General features: G+C 37.1%; 1 protein-coding gene across 2 annotated transcripts in view; it reads left to right on the top strand.

Annotated features, from left to right (window-relative positions):
• Positions 1-18,305, top strand: part of Vps60 (vacuolar protein sorting 60) — a 48,343-nt gene that overhangs the window by 3,317 nt on the left and 26,721 nt on the right. The window contains exons 2-3 of one of the 2 annotated variants that reach the window (XM_076205695.1): positions 15,350-15,395; positions 16,046-16,206. In XM_076205695.1, the coding sequence (XP_076061810.1) occupies positions 15,350-15,395; positions 16,046-16,206 (207 nt within the window). The remainder of the gene's footprint in view (positions 1-15,349; positions 15,396-16,045; positions 16,207-18,305) is intronic. The other variant, XM_076205696.1, reaches the window with a different exon arrangement.

Here is an 18,305-nt window from a genome sequence, read left to right as displayed (position 1 = left end):
TCATTTCACACCCACCATCTGAGACTCAGTCCTGTGTTATAACAAAATGTGATAGATTACTTATAACAATAAACTGCAGTAACTTTTTGAAGATGCACTATCAAAATTTATTTCTAGCAACTCTACTGGTATAACCAAATACTGATTTCAGGTCATCCTTTGTAGTCCAAAGGTTGTCACTAGGTTGTGAAGCCTTTGCATGAGGTCTGTTATGCAGCCACTCAAAAAGTCTCTCAAAAAAGTAAAGCAAGTCAAGCAAAGAAAATGAGGACTGTGCCCTCGGTGTTGGTTAAAAAAAAAATAATAAAAAAAATACCGAGTACCGATAGTCTAGGCAGCCATGAAACCCTCCCAGAGTAGATAATATCCTCCCTAAGGGAGAGGTATAGGAAAGTGTGGAGAATATACCAGGAGGCATGTTGATGCAACTGAAGTTATCATCTTTGCCATTGTGCTTAGACTGTTAGGGCAGGTAACAGCCACTGCCTGGAATTGGGGAGAAATGGGGAGCTCAAACTTGTGATTAGGAAAATGTGAGGCACACATGCTTCCAGTTGTACCACCACACTAATGAGGCAAACTAAAAACAGATTTTAAGTCTTGACATCAAGATCGTTGGTATTGCTTGTGGGAGCTTGTGTGGCTTGTGTGTGTATTTACCTACGTAGTTGTAATATACGGGAGGGGAGCTATGCTCGTGGTGACCCGTCTTTGTATCTCTCCGCATCAAGTTTTATCTTAAAATCTTGTATAGTGTTAGCACATACTGTTTTGTTGTCTAATTTGTTCCATGTATTTATCGCTCTGTGTGGGAAACTGTTCCTTTTCAAGTTTTTTCTATAACTATCCTTTTTCAATTTTTTTCCGTGTCCTCTTGTTTTACCGTTGTCCCACATTAATAGGTCGTTCCTGTCTAAAACTTCCATTCCTTTCATTATTCTGTAGATAGCAAATCTCCTCTTTCTCTTCTTTGTTCCAGAGTTGGTAGGATTTGGATAGTCTTTGCTCATATGTTAGTTCGGCGAGTGTCGGTGCTAGTTTTGTTGTCGCTCTTTGTAATCTTTCTAGTTTCTTAATATTCTTTTTGGTACTGGGTGTCCAAAGTGATGCTGCGTACTCGAGTTTTGGTCTTATTAGTGTAGTAAGTATTTTCCTTATCATTTCTTCGTCCATATAGGTAAATGCCACTTTGATTGCTCTCAATAAGTTGTAGATTTCTCCGAACATCTTGTTTATATGCTTATCTGGTTTCATGTCCTTTCCAATCATCACTCCAAGATCTTTTTCATAGTTTTTATTTATTTTTTCTTCCCCAATTCTGCAATCTTTTGATATTCTATTTTTACTCTTTCCAAATTCCATTATGCTGCATTTCTTAATATTGAATTTTACTTCCCAGTTTTGAGTCCAATTCCATATTGTGTCCAGATCTTGTTGCAATGAGTTGCAGTCCTCTTCCGTTTTTACCTTCTTAAGTAATTTTGCATCATCTGCAAAGAAATTTATATAGCACTCCACGCCTTCATTCATGTCATTAATGTATACAGCGAACATGATCGGGGCCAGTACTGATCCTTGCGGGACCCCGCTTTTTACTTCTTCCCAGTTGGAGAATTTTTCTCTAATTACAACTCTCATTTTCCTCCCAATCAGAAAGTCTTTCATCCATTCCAATAATTTTCCTCTGATGCCACCTTTTGACTCTATCTTATTTATTAGTTTCCTATGAGGTACCTTATCGAATGCCTTTTGCAGGTCCAGAAGAGCACAGTCTGCCCATCCATCTCTTTCTTCTATTATGTCTACTAATCTTGAGTAAAAGCAAATCAGATTTGTTGTACAGGATCTCCCTTGTCTAAATCCAAATTGATTTGGGTTTAGTATAGATTTTTCTTCCAGGTACTTAACCCATCTGTTTTTGATCACTCTTTCACAAATTTTTGCTATTGTGCTTGTTAGTGAGACCGGTCTGTAGTTAGATGGATCTTCCTTATCACCTCCCTTATAAATTGGTACAATGTTTGCTTTTTTCCAGTCCAATGGTACTTTTCCTTCTTTAATTGATGATTTAATTATATCATATATTTTGTCAGTTAATTCTTCCATGCATTCTTTCAGTATCCAGTTTGCTATTCCGTCTGGGCCATGTGATTTTCTGACATCCAGGGTTTAAATTTGATCACTGATTTCTTTTTGTGTTACATTTATTTCTTTCATTAATGGGGATCATTCTCTCTCTCTAACTTCACTGTTAGGTGAGTTTTCCATTGTGAATACTGATCTGAAGTGGTTGTTCATTATTTCAGCCATTTCCAGTTCTTCAGTAAATTCCTTTTTATCTTGGCACAGTTTTTCTATTTCTTGTTTGTTTTTCAGTTTTCCATTTACATATTTGTACAGGATCTCCCTTGTCTAAATCCAAATTGATTTGGGTTCAGTATAGATTTTTCTTCCAGGTACTTAACCCATCTGTTTTTGATCACTCTTTCACAAATTTTTGCTATTGTGCTTGTTAGTGAGACCGGTCTGTAGTTAGATGGATCTTCCTTATCACCTCCCTTATAAATTGGTACAATGTTTGCTTTTTTCCAGTCCAATGGTACTTTTCCTTCTTTAATTGATGATTTAATTATATCATATATTTTGTCAGTTAATTCTTCCATGCATTCTTTCAGTATCCAGTTTGCTATTCTGTCTGGGCCATGTAATTTTCTGACATCCAGGGTTTTAATTTGATCACTGATTTCTTTTTGTGTTACGTTTATTTCTTTCATTGCTGGGGATAATTCTCTCTCTCTAACTTCACTGTTAGGCGAGTTTTCCATTGTGAATACTGATCTGAAGTGGTTGTTCATTATTTCAGCCATTTCCAGTTCTTCTGTAAATTCCTTTTTATCTTGGTGCAGTTTTTCTATTTCTTGTTTGTTTTTCAGTTTTCCATTTACATATTTGTAAAATAGTTTGGGTTCTTCTTTACATTTGTCTATTATCTTTTTTTCATAATTTCTCTTTTCATCTGCGTATTTTTACATTCGTTTCTTAGTTTGATGTATGTTTGCCATTTGCTTTGTTTCTTATCTCTTTTCCATTTTTTCCAAGCTTTGTCCCTTTTTTCCTTTGCTTCACTACATCTTTTGTTGTACCAGTTCTTTATGTATGCCTTTTCCATTTTTTGTTGTGGTACAAATTTGTCCACTCCTTCATTATAAATTTCTTTTAGTATGTTCCATTTTTCTTCTATCCCTGTATCTTCGTTTTGGAATTTTTCCCAGTTTGCATTGCGAAAGAATGTTTTAAGTTTCTCAAAGTTTGTTTTGTTATACATAGGTCTTCCTATTCTATGTTTAACATTTTTGCTTTGGTCTGGTTCTTTCAATTCCATTTCTATTAGTACATGGTCATTTTTTCCTATCGGGAGTTTTGTAAATAATATTATCGATTATCTCAGGTTCTGTTGTAAGTATTAAGTCCAATATTGAGGGTTCTTCATTTCCTCTATATCTAGTATTTCTCTAATCCACTGGGTCATTGTGTATTCAATGGTCAAGTCAAGGAGTACATTGCCCCAGTGTTTCTCTCCCCCTTTCACTGTCATATCTTCCCAGCATATTTCTTTTGAATTAAAGTCACCCATAATTACTGTATTTCCTCCATCCTTCAGTGTTTCAATTAGTTCTTCCTTTGTATCATCTAGTAACTCGGCGTGATCCCTCTCTGACCAGGCTTGTGTCTTAGGAGGTACATATACCACTGCAAATTTTCTTTTCTTCATTTTTTTACCTTCGACTTGTACTATAATTGATTCTACATTATTTTTTCTTTCAGTTATTTTTGCTACAGTTAAATCTTTCTTGGCCAAAATTAGAACTCCTCCGCCCTGTTTGTTCTTTCTATTCTTTGTCCAACAGTTATATTCTCCTTGTCCCACAGTGTGGGGTGTTAGTATGAACTTTAATTTGGTTTCTACAATTCCCATTATGTCTGGTTTTTCTAATACTAGATAATCATTTAATTCGTTTATTCCTGAGATTATTCTGTCTATATTTGTGTAAGCTATTTTTAGTTTCCTTTCTCCTCCTCCCCTTCTGTCTTCTTTGTTTCCATTTTCTCTATGTACTTTTTCCTCAGCCTCATGTCTATCACTCCAAAAAAACTCCTTTTCTTTTTCAGTTCTATTCTCATTCCTTTCATTTGCCTCATTCCTAAGTTCCTTTTCTTTCTCTTTTTCTTCCTCACTCATTTCTTTATTAATCCATATATTTTTGTACTGTTCACTACTTGCTAGTCTCATTGTTCTAGTTAAAATTTCTTCTACACTTGATTGCGATCTAAGTTTTACTTTTAATGGTCTATATTGCTTATCTTTAGAGTACCTGCCCATTCTATGAGTTTCCTCAATTTCTCGGTCCCAGCCTAACTCATCTGTTTGTAACTCCTTTAGTATTTCTTTGGCAATCTCTTTTTCTTCCTTTTCCCTCTGGTATCTTGGTACATTGTGCTTTTCTTTAATGCCATAGACTACTATACATCTTTTTCTATCCACTGTGTCCCTAACTAGGTTACTTTTCTCTTTAATAACCTGAATTACAGTTTCTTTTGTATTATCTTTTACTTGTTGTTCCATTATTTTCTTTAACCCCTTCCATACGGTGCCGCATACGTAGGCGGCATGAGGAGCAAGTGGATACGCGAGGCTGCCATATCGGCGTCTTGATTATATTTATTGTAGTTGCCCCTGCATAATGACATACTCTCTAAATGGTCTTCATCACATTTTCTATGGTTATCAAAATTCATGGGTGAAAGAGAGAACGATCGATATAAGCAGTGACTATATTTTATGATGCGAGTATTATTACGACACATCGTACGTCTGGCAGCTAATGCTGCCCGCAAGATTTTGGCCCGTACTGAAGAGGTTAAAGATATTTCCTGACTTTCCTTCTCAATTTTCCACTTTTTTTATTTCCTGTAGGTCATTTTCCCTAATTTTTTCTTCCACCTTTTCGGTCACTTCTTTCATTTGACTTTTGATTTCTCGTTTCAGAACCTCGTTCCTACTATTATCCTCACTTTTCAACTTCTCATTCTCACCCTTAAGCTGTTTTAATTCCTTTTTCAACTCGTCTATCTCCCTATTGTTTTCCTCGTTGGCTTGTGTGTGTGTATTTACCTAGTTGTATTTTACGGGAAGGGGAGCTATGCTCGTGGTGTCCCGTTTTCATATCTCGTTTTATCTAAACTATTTTTAAATTCATGTATTGTTTTTGCACACACCACTTTCTCATCTAATTTGTTCCAACTGTCTATTACTCTGTGAGGAAAGCTGTTCTTTTTCAGGTCTCTTCTATAGCTGTCTTTTTTTATTTTCTTTCCATGTCCTCTTGTATTTCTGTCATCCCATTTTATCAGATTCTCTCTATCAGTAATTTCTATGCCTTTCATGATTCTGTAAATAGCTATCAAATCTCCTCTCTCTCTTCTTTGCTCTAGTGTCTGTAGTTCAAGTTTTGCTAGTCTCTTCATATGATAGTTTTGAGAGTGTAGGTGCCAATTTTGTAATTGCTCTTTGTATTCTTTCAAGTTTTTTTATACATTTTTTTTGTACTTGGTGACCATATCGTTGCTGCATATTCCAATCTTGGTCTTGTCAGGGTGAATAGAATTTTCTTCACCATTTCTTCATCTAGGTATGTAAATGCAACTTTGATTGTTCTTATTAAATTATAGGTTTCTCCAAAAATCTTATTTATATGTTTCTCAGGTGACATATTATTCATAGCAATGACTCCCAGGTCCTTTTCATTTTCTACTTTTTTTATTCCTTCTTCTCCCAATTTATATGATCCTGTTATTCTGTTTTTACTTTTTCCAAATTCCATTATACTACACTTCTTTGTATTGAACTCTATCTCCCGCTTTCTACTCCATTCCTGCACTTTATTTAGATCTCTCTGTAGTGATTCACAATCTTCTTCAGTTTTCACTTTTTTCAATAGTTTTGCATCATCTGCAAAGAAGCTCATATAGTTTTCAGTTCCTTCATCCATATCATTAATATATATAGCAATCATTATTGGGGCCAGAACTGTTCCTTGTGGAACACCGCTTATTACTTCATCCCATTTTGAGTGTTGGTCTCTTATCACTACTCTCATTTTTCTTTCTTGCAAGAAGTCTTCCATCCAATTTAGTAGTTTGCCCTGTATTCCTCCTTCAGTTTCTAATTTCTTAAGCAACTTCTTATGTGGTACTTTGTCAAAAGATTTTTTTTAGGTCTAGAAATGCACAATCAGCCCATCCATCTCTTTCTTGTATTATATCTATTAGCCTTGAATAGAAACATATTAAATTGGTGACGCATGATCGTCCTTGTCTGAATCCAAATTGTCTTGGATTTAGCACGTTTTTTTTTTCTAAATATTTTACCCATTTATTTTTGACAATTCTTTCACAAATTTTTACTAATGTACTTGTTAGAGAGACTGGCCTATAGTTGTTAGGGTCTTCTTTATTTCCTCCTTTATATATAGGTACTATATTTGCTTTTTTCCAATCTTCTGGAACTTTACCTTCTTTCAAGGAACTGTTTATTATGCTATGTATTATGTCTGCCAGTTCATTCCTGCATTCTTTCAAAATCCAGTTTGCTATTTCATCTGGTCCATGCGATTTTCTGACATCAAGATTACTCAAGTGTTTCAATATTTCATTCTTTGTTACTTCTATTTCTTTCATAGGGGGGACTTTCTCCATTCAATCTCTTCAGGTTGTATGTTCTCCCTTGTAAACACAGATTTAAAATGTTTGTTCATAATATCCGCCATTTCAATTTCCTCTGTGTATTCAACTCCTCCTTGTCTTAATTTCTCCAAATCTTGTTTGTTTTTCAGTTGTTTACAAATTGTAGAATAGTTTTGGTTGATCTTTACATTTTTCTATGACATCTTTTTCATATTTTCTCTTTTCCTCTCTGCACGCTTGTACATATTCATTTCTATAACAAGTATATATTTTCCATTTTTCTGGTCTTTTGTTTTTCTTCCATTTGGCCCAAGCTTTGTCTCTTTTGTCTTTTATCTCCCTACAACTTTTATTGTACCAGCACTTTACATATTCTTTTTCTTGTTTTTGTCTTGGGACATACTTTTCTACTCCTTTTTTATAGATTTTTGTCAAAATATTCCATTTCTCTTCTACTGTTGTATCTTCTTTGTGTATTCTTTCCCAGTTTTCATTTTGGAAGAATTCTCTTATTTTATAAAAATTTGCTTTTTCATACATCAATCTTCCTTTTCTATATTGTTCATTTCTTTTCATGTATTTTTTCTCATTTAGTTCTAGTTCTATCAATATGTGGTCACTTTTGCTTATTGGTGCCTGGTATTCTATCTTTTCCACTATTTCAGGTTCTGATGTGATTATTAGGTCTAGTCTCGATGGTTCTTCTTCATTTCTATACCTAGTGTTCTCTTGGATCCATTGTGTCATTGTGTGGTCAGTAATCATCTCAAGTAGAACACTTCCCCATGAGTCTTCTCCACCCTTTACGGTCATCTCTTCCCAGCATATTTCTTTGCAATTATAGTCGCCCATCATAACTATTCTTCCTCCATCTTCCATTATCTTGTTTAGTGTTATTCTTGTGTCTTCTAACATGCTTTTATTTTCATTCTCTTCCCACGAGGCTGTTTTTGGGGGCACGTAGTTTATTACAAACTTTCTGCTCTTCTTATCTCTATCTTCTACTTCTATCATAATCATCTCTACTCTATTGTTCCCATATGTGACACTCTTCACGCTTATATCCTTCTTAGTCAGGAACATAACTCCACCTCCTTGTTTTATCTCTCTGTTTCTAATCCAATAATTATATTAGTGGACCTTTTAATTTTGTCTCAACAATTCCCATTATGTCCAGATCTTTTTCTTTCAGATATTTGTTCAGTTCATTCAGTCCTGTTATTAATCCATCTATATTTGTGTAGGATACTTTTAACTTTCTGTTATTTCCATTGTATTCTCTGCTTCTTTTGTGTTTCTCTCTGTTATTTTCCATTTCTTCAATTTCATATTCACTATCCAGTAGAATTCTTGTTTTTCTGTCTCCGTTCTGGTCTCGTTTTTTTCTTAGCTTCATGTCTTTTCCTTATTTCCTCCTCTCTTTCCTCTTTATTCATTTCCCTTTTTATCCATACCTTTTTATATTGTTCACTTGTTGCTAGTTTCCCTGTTTTGGATAAGATATTCTCTGCCGTCGTTTGTGACCTGAATTTAATCTTAATTGGTCTGGTCTTGTCTGTACTATTTCCCGATTCTGAATTTATCTTTGATTTGTTTCATTATTTCTGGTTCATCTTCCTGAACTGATTCTAGTAATTGGCTTACTTTTTCATTTTCCTCTTTGATTCTTGTGGTTCTATATGGGTTATGTTTCTCTTCCATTCCTAATATAATTATACATTTCTTTTTGTCTGCTAAGTCTCTTACAATATTCTCCTTCTGTCTCATCACTTTGATAACTGAGTCTTCAGTTTGTTCTTTCATTTGCTGTTTAATTATATCAGAAAATGCAACTTTACTATTTTCTTGTATCTTCCTCCACCCCTCTGCCTCTTTTGCTATTGTTTCTTTATTGTCTCTATTGTTCCTTTTCAATTCTTCATTCTCCACTTTTACTTCTCTTAACTGTCTTTTTAGGTCTTCTATTTCATCAGTTAAGTTTTTGTTCACCTTCTCTAGTTCTTCCAATTTTTCAAACCTCTCGGCAATTTTTGACATTTTGCCAAACCTAATCTCCCAATGCTCAGTCATTTGTTCAAGTTTTTCCTCCAGTTTTGCCAGTCGGGGAGGTTGGTATCCGCCGCCCCCTCATTAAATCCTTGGAAATTGTTATCCTCACCTTCCATTGAACTGCTCTTATCTATGTTTCTGATCTTTACAATTTTGTTAGTCCCATCATCGAAATCCAAATCATCCGTTCGGCGTTTGTTTACAAGCCGCCTGGACTCTTGGACCAAGTCCTCCCCTTCCTCATTTCCTTCCATTTCCCTCAATATCCCTTCCCTTCTCCTTCCCTATCACTTCCCCACTATTCCACGAGCGCTCCCCCTCCCTACAAATACAAAAAGGCACTTCCTGGATGTTGAGATCCACGTAGTTTTTCCTTTTTCTTTGGAACACCAGTTCTCGCTGTCCATTCGGTGAAAGGGTGTGTGTGTGTGTGTGTGTGCAAGAATGGATTGGTAATCATATATGTTGAATACTTGTTTAATCTGTGATGTTTTGAGTACTGAAAGAATATGCAATTCTGGTAGAAAGTCTTATATAAATGTGTTTTTAAGACTCACAATAGGTCCAAGATGGATATTTAGATTTATGTACAAGGAATTATTGTGCCCCCTCCTCCTGCCACTATCTGCCTCAGACCTTCCTCTGCTCCAGCCACAAGCACAAAGTCATCCACAGACACTGCCTCATCTTTTTCTTCCTCATGCAACTTCTTTACATTACCTTTATAATTATTTCCCTTACCACATATATCTAAAACAAGTTTTAAATCCACAATTTCTGGAAGTAGGAAAATAATGTGACAAAGCAAACTATACACAGATGCCATCCCCCTTACCTCTTCAACAGAGATGTGGAAGGGTTAATAAAGGAATTAAAAAAAGTAATATGCAGAAGGCTCAGTCAAACATCCATCTAAATTTCCCCAACTCAGATGCAATAAAGGCCTTGACTGATATTTTCAGCCACTCTTGGTTGTCCAAAATTCCAAAAATCTGGAAACGAGACCACACATTACCTATATTAAAACCAAACAAACCACTAGAAAACCCAATATCCTACAGACCAATCTCATTACTAACCACTATTCTAACTGATGGAAAGACTAATAGCAGAAAGAAACATAAAGAATCAACCCACCTTTCCAAACCATGGATTCATGGAGGTCCACTCCACAGGCACACTTCTCACAAACATCACATAACAAATGTTGGAGGGATTTAGCAAGAAAATACCAGCAGAAATAATAGTCATGGTAACAATAGACATAAACAAGGTATATGATAAAGTTCCTTTCCTCAAATTATAAAAAAAGGTTGTAGACAAACAATAACAAGAAATGGCTAACAAACTTCTTAGCTGGCAGACCATGCAGAGTAATCATAAACAATTAAAATTCTTTCAGTCACAGACTGACAGACAGCACACTGCTGCATGCCAAACCCCCTGATATCCATCCTTCTGAACCCCCCCCCCCCAATGCAGAGTCCAACTGACAACGCTGAGGTGCAACCACCATCCAGCTCTTATAAGCTACCAGAGGTAGTTGGATGACCACATTGCACATAACTGTCCAGGGTGTAACACTTCACCCCATTCTATATACAGTGAGACCTCTCATTAACGGACATTAATTAGCTGTGTTTGCGGTGTTTTGGAGTGGTTTTTGGGTGGCATAGTGACTGCATGCACTAAACAACAGCACCAAAAACACAGCGAAAACACCCCACAGCTAATTAATGTCCGTTAATGAGAGGTCTCACTGTAACACATTATGGAAGACTGCATTTCACAATTATGCACACCAACAACACAACATATATTCTATAAAGGATTTGCAGGAAAACCTCATTCCATCCATGGTGTTCCTCAGGGAAATGGGACTGCTCAGCCAGGCAGTCTAGGGAACAACAACAACCAAATTTTTAGTTCTTAAAGATTGTATATTGGAGTTCCCCAAGGACCAATACTCTTACATACCTTATTTCAACCTCTTGATGTGATCTCCCTGCACCAGATCCAGGACATAGCACTAAAGCACTTACCATCACAGATGACCTAACAATGGCATAGCAGCTACAAAATCCCTGCAAAGACACCCAAGATTACTTAGGCAAACTATAACCATGGCTTAGAAGTAATGGAATGGAAATTTCCCTAGAAATCATTAGTAACATTTCTCACTCCAGATAATCATGAATCAAAAACATCAACTAATAAAGTTAAATGGCCATACCCTTTGATCAGAGAACCCAAAAATTCTGGGTCTCATATTTGATACTCTTGCAAGACCTACAACCTGCACAGAAAAATCCGAGTGAAAAAAAAAAATTCCTTCACAAACATGGATTTTGGACAGCAGAAGGAATCTAATCATAGATTACAAATAATTATTAAGAACCACCTTTGGAGTTTGGAAAGGTGTGCAAAAGAAGAAAGTTGAAGATAAATGTGGGTAAAAGTAAGGTGATGAGATGTACAAGGGGAGAATGTGTCAGCAAATTGAAAGTGACTATCAAGTGAGAGAGATCAGAGGAAGTGGATAACTTTAGATACTTGGGTGTAAATGTGGCAGGAAAGGGAGGAGTGGAGGTGGAGGTGGAGGTAGAATGAGAGAAGCAAGTAAATGCCTTGGGAGATTAAAAAGTGTAATGAGAAATAGATATTTGGGAATGGATGCTAATAAGAGATTGTATGGAGGAGAGATTGTGCTAACAGTACTGTATGGAGCAGAAGCATGGAACATAAAGAGAGGAAGAGTTTAAATGTGTTTGAAATGAAATGCCTGGGAAGTATGGTAGGGGTTACTAGGCTGAATAGAGTGAGAAACGAAGAGGTGAGGAGGATAGTGGGGGTAGAAAGAGAGTTGGGAGATAGGGTCGATGAAAGAGTATTGGGATGGTTTGGACACATGGAAAGAATGAGTGAAGAGAGATTGGTAAAAGAGGTGTGGAAGAAGTGAACATGAAGGGGCTACCAAGGATGAAATGGATGGGATAAAAGGGGCTTTAGGAAAAAGGGAAATGTCTGTTGAGGAGGGAAGGGAGAAGACTGAAGATAGGGATGAGTGGAGAATGGTTGTGTATGGATGATGTGATGCATGGAAGGGAGTGGGTGGGGGATGGGGGATGGGGGCTGATAGAATATGTGTGAATGATATTTTGATGCAGCCTGAAAGGGTTTCTCCCTGTCTTCTCTTTTTCTGCATGGGGGAATAGAGAGAGGGGGTCACTTGATTAAATGAAGTGGCCTTGCTGTGGTTGTGCTGTGTCTTGCTACATTGCTTCTGATCCAGGGCAGTGGGCAAGATGCAGGGATGACCCATCCTTCAGGAGGAACCAAGATAAAAGGGAGGGACAGGGGTGAATAGGAGTGGAGTATGTGGGGATGGAATGGATATTATGCCTTTGTTTTTTGCTACCTCCCTTGTAAGGGGGAAAAAGTCATTGGTATATGTTAATGTACTATATAGTGGTGACCAGGAGTAGGAAGAGTTACGGATGTACATGTTCTAAGGGGAGAGAGTGGGGGAATATCAGATCATTTCCTGGTAGAAGGTAAATTGAGAGTGGAGAATAGGTGGAGAAAGAGGAAAAGAGCAGAAGGTATGGAGGTACTAGAGTGAACTGCTTAAATGAGGAAAAAAAGGAGAATGAGTATATAAGAAGTTGAGAGAGGAGTGGGAGAGAGTAAAGGATAGAGTAGAAGTGGAGGAGGAATGGGGATGGTTCAAGGAGGGAGTCATAAGGTGTGCAAAGATGGTGTGTGGAACAAGGAGGGCGGGAGGAAATAGAAAGAAGGGTAGTGAGTGGTGGGATCAGGAAGCAAAGAAGGGTGTAGAAGAGAAGAAAGCGGCATTCATAGATTGGCTACAAATTAGGACAAGGGAATCATATGAGAGGCACAAAGTAAACAGAAAGGAAGTAAAGCATAAGATAAAGGAAGCAAAGAGGAGAGCAGATGTGAAATGGGTTAAGAATATGACAAAAAAAATTGAAAGTAATAAAAAGATGTTTTGGAAGGAAGTTAAAAGAGGAAGAGGAGGCGAATCAAGTAGAGAGGAAAAGGTAAAAGGTGCAGATGGAGAGATGATAATGGAAGAGAAGGCAGTGAGAGGAAGGTGGGCAGAGTATTTTAGGGAGATGCTAAATGTGAAGGAGGATAGGGAGGGAAAGGTAGTTGCAGTGGGAAGTGCTAAGAAAATGAGAGTGATGAGTGAGGAAAATGGAGGAGAAATAGGGAAGGATGAAGTGAGGAAGTATGTATGAGTAAAATTTGACACAGCCCGAAGGGATTTCTCCCTGTCTTCTTTCCTGCATGAGGGGATGGAGAGGGGGGTCGCCGAATTTATGAAGCGGCCTTGCTGTGGATGTGCTGTGTCTTGCGACACTGCTTCTGACCCAGGGCAGTGCACAGGAAGCAGGGATGACCCGTCATCCAGGAGGTGCCAAGATAGGAGGGTGGAGGGGAGTGGAATATATGGGAAATGAAATGGGTGGGAGTGATTTCTATGCCTTTTTCTTTTTGGCTACCCCCCGTGTAAGGGGGAAAAAGCCTTTGGTATATGTGTATACGTATGTAAGAACCGCACTTGACTATGCTTCCACAGCACAGTTCACACAATCAGTAAAACATAGATACCTTACAATATATACAAAATGAATCATTGTGAGTAATAGAATGATGCTTCAAACTCACCCCAACATAATATCTACACACACACGCAAACCAAAATCCTTCCCATAGAATATCACATGAAAATGATAGGTACACAGTTCTGTCCAAGACCCCTCAACCCTACACACATATCTCATTACACTGTACAAGCACATCCAATTGAAAGCACCAAAAACTACACCAAACCTACTACTCAAACATCTACAACAACCTACCACCCACATCACACAATGTATCTATACAATAGCAAATTCACTCTCAGATCACAAAACAAGTATTCCAAGACTGACCACCATGCACCCTAGTTCATTAAATCCCTCTAGACCAGTGTTTCTCAACCTTTTTGCCCTTGCATAACATTTAAAATAAATTGCATGTCTCAAGGAACCCCTGCGCAAAAAAAAAAAAACATATACCATATCTTTCTCATTTTATTTTCATTGTAATAATAGGTTAGATAGGATGATGTCTATATTATATTATTACAATAACCAAGAATATTTTGTGCGTGTTTAATTATATTACGTATATGAAAAAATAAATAAAAAAAGTGCATTAGCTTATCTCACTTGTTCTCGCTGAACCCTTAGGGACCTTTTGTGGAACTTTAGGGTTCCGGGGAACCCTGGTTGAGAAACACTGCTCTGGACATTAGCCCCACAGAAAAATCCCTTCCAAGAGTAGCAAGAACCTCATTAGCACATCTGTACTCAGGTCACCATCTGGCATGAAGGCAGTACCAAACAGAATAGGCTTGTTGTCATCATTGGCAGCACCACCTCTTTCTTGTTTTTCATTAACTGGAAAATCTGTAGTGGCATCAGTCATGGGATCTCAACAGATCCATTGGGAGGAAATACTGAACTGTTGTATGTGTTGTATTGGTCTGGAACTATTTCAGTGTCACCAGCTGAAAGTAGCAGGAGGGGAGCATTCACCAGTTGTCAGCTTTCCATATGTGAAAAGGTGCAAGAAATATAGTTGAAGTTGACAGAGAGAGATTTTGGACCCAATCTGGATCTGTACCCCCTCAGGCCTGTACTTCCTGATGAGGTGAAGGAATTGATCGGTTTTGAGAATGGGCAGCTGTCTATCTTGCAAGACTAGAACATGCAGGTGCATGTCAGTGGTCTTCTTTTTTAGAATATAAAGATACAAAAATATATTGTTTGGGGGAGTCAGTAAGAATACTACCCTTATTTACCTGGGATATCATAAGAGGCAACAAGGGTACTTGTATATCTTGGTCCTGCAAGATGGACAGCAGAGCTAACCATTTTCAAAACCTGTCAACCCCATCAAGAGGTGCAACCCTGAAAGGTTGACACTTGGTCTCCAGACTGGGCTCAAGATCTCTTTTAATTTAACTCTATTTTCTAACATTTTTCACCATGGCAAGCTGACAGCCAGTGACTGCTCTCCTCTCCCTACCACTTTCAGCTCATGACAGAGAAACTGATTCAATGCAGAGAGCAGTCCAGAATTTCTTGCCAGGGAGATCTGTGGTAAATTCTAAGGACCATTGCCAGCCACTGTAGGGCTGTGGGTTTTCCACTTGAGGCAACAGATTAATTTAGAGGCAGCCAAAAAAGGTACAGAAAGAATGTTAGGAATTGCACGGTCTTTAAAAAAAAATCTTCGAGTAGACACAAGTGGAAGGAGGTGGAAACACTGATAGCCAAGCCAGCAGCCAAAGAGCCTTTAGTCTTGGGAATTGGCGGCCTAAGTGGCATTACCTAGGTAAAAAAAAAATGAATAATGGATTAAAAGTAGGCTACTGGGTGTCTTTGCCAGAGCCAGATCTTTAAAGCCCACTACATTACTTCTGTATAGTCTTAAGTCAGATGAATACATGGAATGCCTTTCTTATATTCATTTTCAGGTTTACTACATCTTTCTACTAGAGAACCTCAAACTCACCATGGCAGGTGATTAATATAGTAAATCTCCTGCTTTGGTGGAATTAAGTTGATAAAAGCAAACTGTAAATGGGGAGTAAATCTGGTATATACAGTAACTGTGAATGGGGAGTACATCTGGTATATACAGTACCTGCTTATGAATGGCATTCATTCTTTAGCTACAGGGGGAAGTTATGTGTTAACCAGATGAAGAATGCTAGTTGCATAACTTTTGAGGTCTGTCTCGCGAGAAATATGTGCTTTATGAAGAGCTAAACTTGATTAGTCTTAGTATTATATGCTATACATTTGTATGGAGTTTGATATTGCCTCATGTGCAGAAGTCTATGATTATTTGATTTCCTGGACATTATATGTATGCAGTCTGTAAATTGTTTAGATAGTAACTGTAACTTGAGACTACCCTTGTAGTTTGAAAATTGCATAATCCTCAGGTGCATTGTAGTCATTATTATATATTTATTTTTAGAAATTGAATAGTCCTAAACTTGAAATTTTATTCATAAACATGACTAGAATGAGTAATGGGAAAGATTATGTAGTGACTTACTAGTATTGAGATCATAAGTTTGGAGAGTTATTCTTGCATTTATACAAATTAAATAAATCTTGGCAATGTGTTTTGTGTGTTCATCCTTATCTCTTCCCCCAACTAGATCACGCCATGAACCGACTATTTGGCCGTGGTAAACCCAAGGAACCTCCTCCGAACTTAAATGATTGCATTGCCGGTGTCGACAGCCGTGCAGAATCCATTGACAAGAAGATACAAAGGCTCGATGCAGAATTGATCAAATACAAAGACCAGATGAAAAAGGTAATATTTTATTGGCATTGTATGAATTTATTTCATGTTTTTGCACTAATTAAAAGTTCATTTAATTGCCCTGGTTCTTTTGCAGGAGACACAAAACCATTGATTCAGCCTGTAAATCACCCAAAGAAGAGATTTTGTGGTGTTGTCTGGGATGAATGAGTTTAGGACTGTATAGGATAATGTGTTTTGTGTCTTATTAATACAGTTGCATCCAGGGCAAATTTTCTATACCGAGTTGATTTCTTGGGGAGTAGTGAAATATAGAATTTGGCAGTCTGTTAGAAGAGTGTTTTTGTGAATTGTATGTGTACATGTTTTTGTATGGAAATGTTGGAGGATACTAGGGGTAGGTTGTAGATGTTTAAGTAGAATGCTGCCAAAGCTGTTATCATGTTGTATTTAGTGATCTATGTGTGATGTGATGAGAGGGCTTTGAGAGTAGGGTTGGGCTGGGGTGCCTCTTACCCACCAGCTGTAAATTACCTGTTACAGTATTGTCATTATACTCTTTGTGTTGTATAAATATAAAGTATGTATTCTACTTCACTTGAAAATTCAGTCTAATGTAGCATTAATGCCTTGATATGTAGGTGTTGATTGATGTGAATACATTCCACCAAATTTTAAGTGTCTAATGTTGGAGTTATTTTAGTGCACCCATTTATTATAGGGCTTTATTTTGCATTGTCCATAGGCTGTCTTTGTTTTATTAATTGTTGGGTATCATGTAGAACCATTTAAGTGATTTTCATGAGTTGTTTATATACAGTGGTGAGTGTTTCTTTCTGCTATCCAAATCCTGTGCCTTCAACAGTTTCTGCATTCAGTTGCATATTTGCCTCACTATAAGTCTTTTTTTTTTTTTGTAAAAACTGAAATTTATATTTGTATCAAATGTCAGGGTTTTTGTTAAGTAGGAGAGTATGACCATTTGATTTGACCACTGGGTGCTTCTTTGATTCATGGCATGTATAAGTTTTGTTGTTTTGTGTTTTGCCATAGTATTTTTTGTTGACCTAGTGTGTTTTCTTGAATTACATTGTGAATTAGGTAAGTGTTGTCAGTGTGGAAACTTGAAAAAAAAATATATATTAGAAATTATTTATATCATATAAATATTTGTTGTTTATCATGTGCAGTGACAGTGGAAGAGGTGACTGTGGCACCAGGGTGAGGTTACCATAAGAAAACTCTACCTGTATATTATTTATTAGAAATACTGTATTGTTTCCTTTCCTTTAATGAGACATAAATGATTTCTAAATACAATATTGATGCTATAAGACAAATCAAGTAAGGTTCACTTCTAGACCAAAAAATTCTTATAAGATTTCAAGTTGTTTAGCCTTATCTATTCCATTTGACAAGAAAATGAAAGGATAACATAAATTTACCAAAGTGAAACAATATCTTTGGAAGGCATAATTGGATACCCTTACTTAAATAATCCTACGGTCATTCCTCCACTTGCAACAATGAAAACATTTATAATGAATGTAAGACAATCACTAGGCACACAATAAAAATTTTCTTTCATTATTCACAAACTAGATTAACCATCAAAAGGATTCACCTCGGACTTAGAACTACAATGCTATCTTTAAATACCCAGACAAAACAGAGGGTAACTTCAGGCCACACTGCATTTAGACTAACCCATAATATTCTCTTTTTCTGTAATAATTTATATATTCCCCTGAGTATGGACACTTTGTAATGTTCAATTATGTCACATGCACACTTTAACTGGCTTGCCATCAACCTCTCAAGTGCAAGTCCTGAGTAGCAATCACAATTACATATTCACTTGGCCAGTATTGGCTGCTTGTTATTGTTGCAAAGTAGCATGCAGTTGATACTTTAGGGTCTATATGGGGCGACCCTACGGACCAGAGCCACACATCATTTTGTCTATGATAGAGGAAAATTCTTCATAGAGAAATGATGACACTTTTATACTATAACTGCCCCTCCGTTATGCTGTCCCCCAACCCCTTGCTACTGTCCTGTACCATTTCTCTGAGTATTCATTTTCTGCTGTGGGGGAATTCCCTATGGTGGGGGAAAAGAATACTGCCACCAAGTATTTCCACTTGGAT

This window comes from Oratosquilla oratoria, chromosome 22 (assembly GCF_046742065.1).
Source record: "Oratosquilla oratoria isolate Oo_2021 chromosome 22, ASM4674206v1, whole genome shotgun sequence".
Classification (NCBI taxonomy): domain Eukaryota; kingdom Metazoa; phylum Arthropoda; class Malacostraca; order Stomatopoda; family Squillidae; genus Oratosquilla; species Oratosquilla oratoria.
Note: the sequence above shows the minus strand (reverse complement) of the source record. Positions and strands in the feature narration are given on the sequence as shown.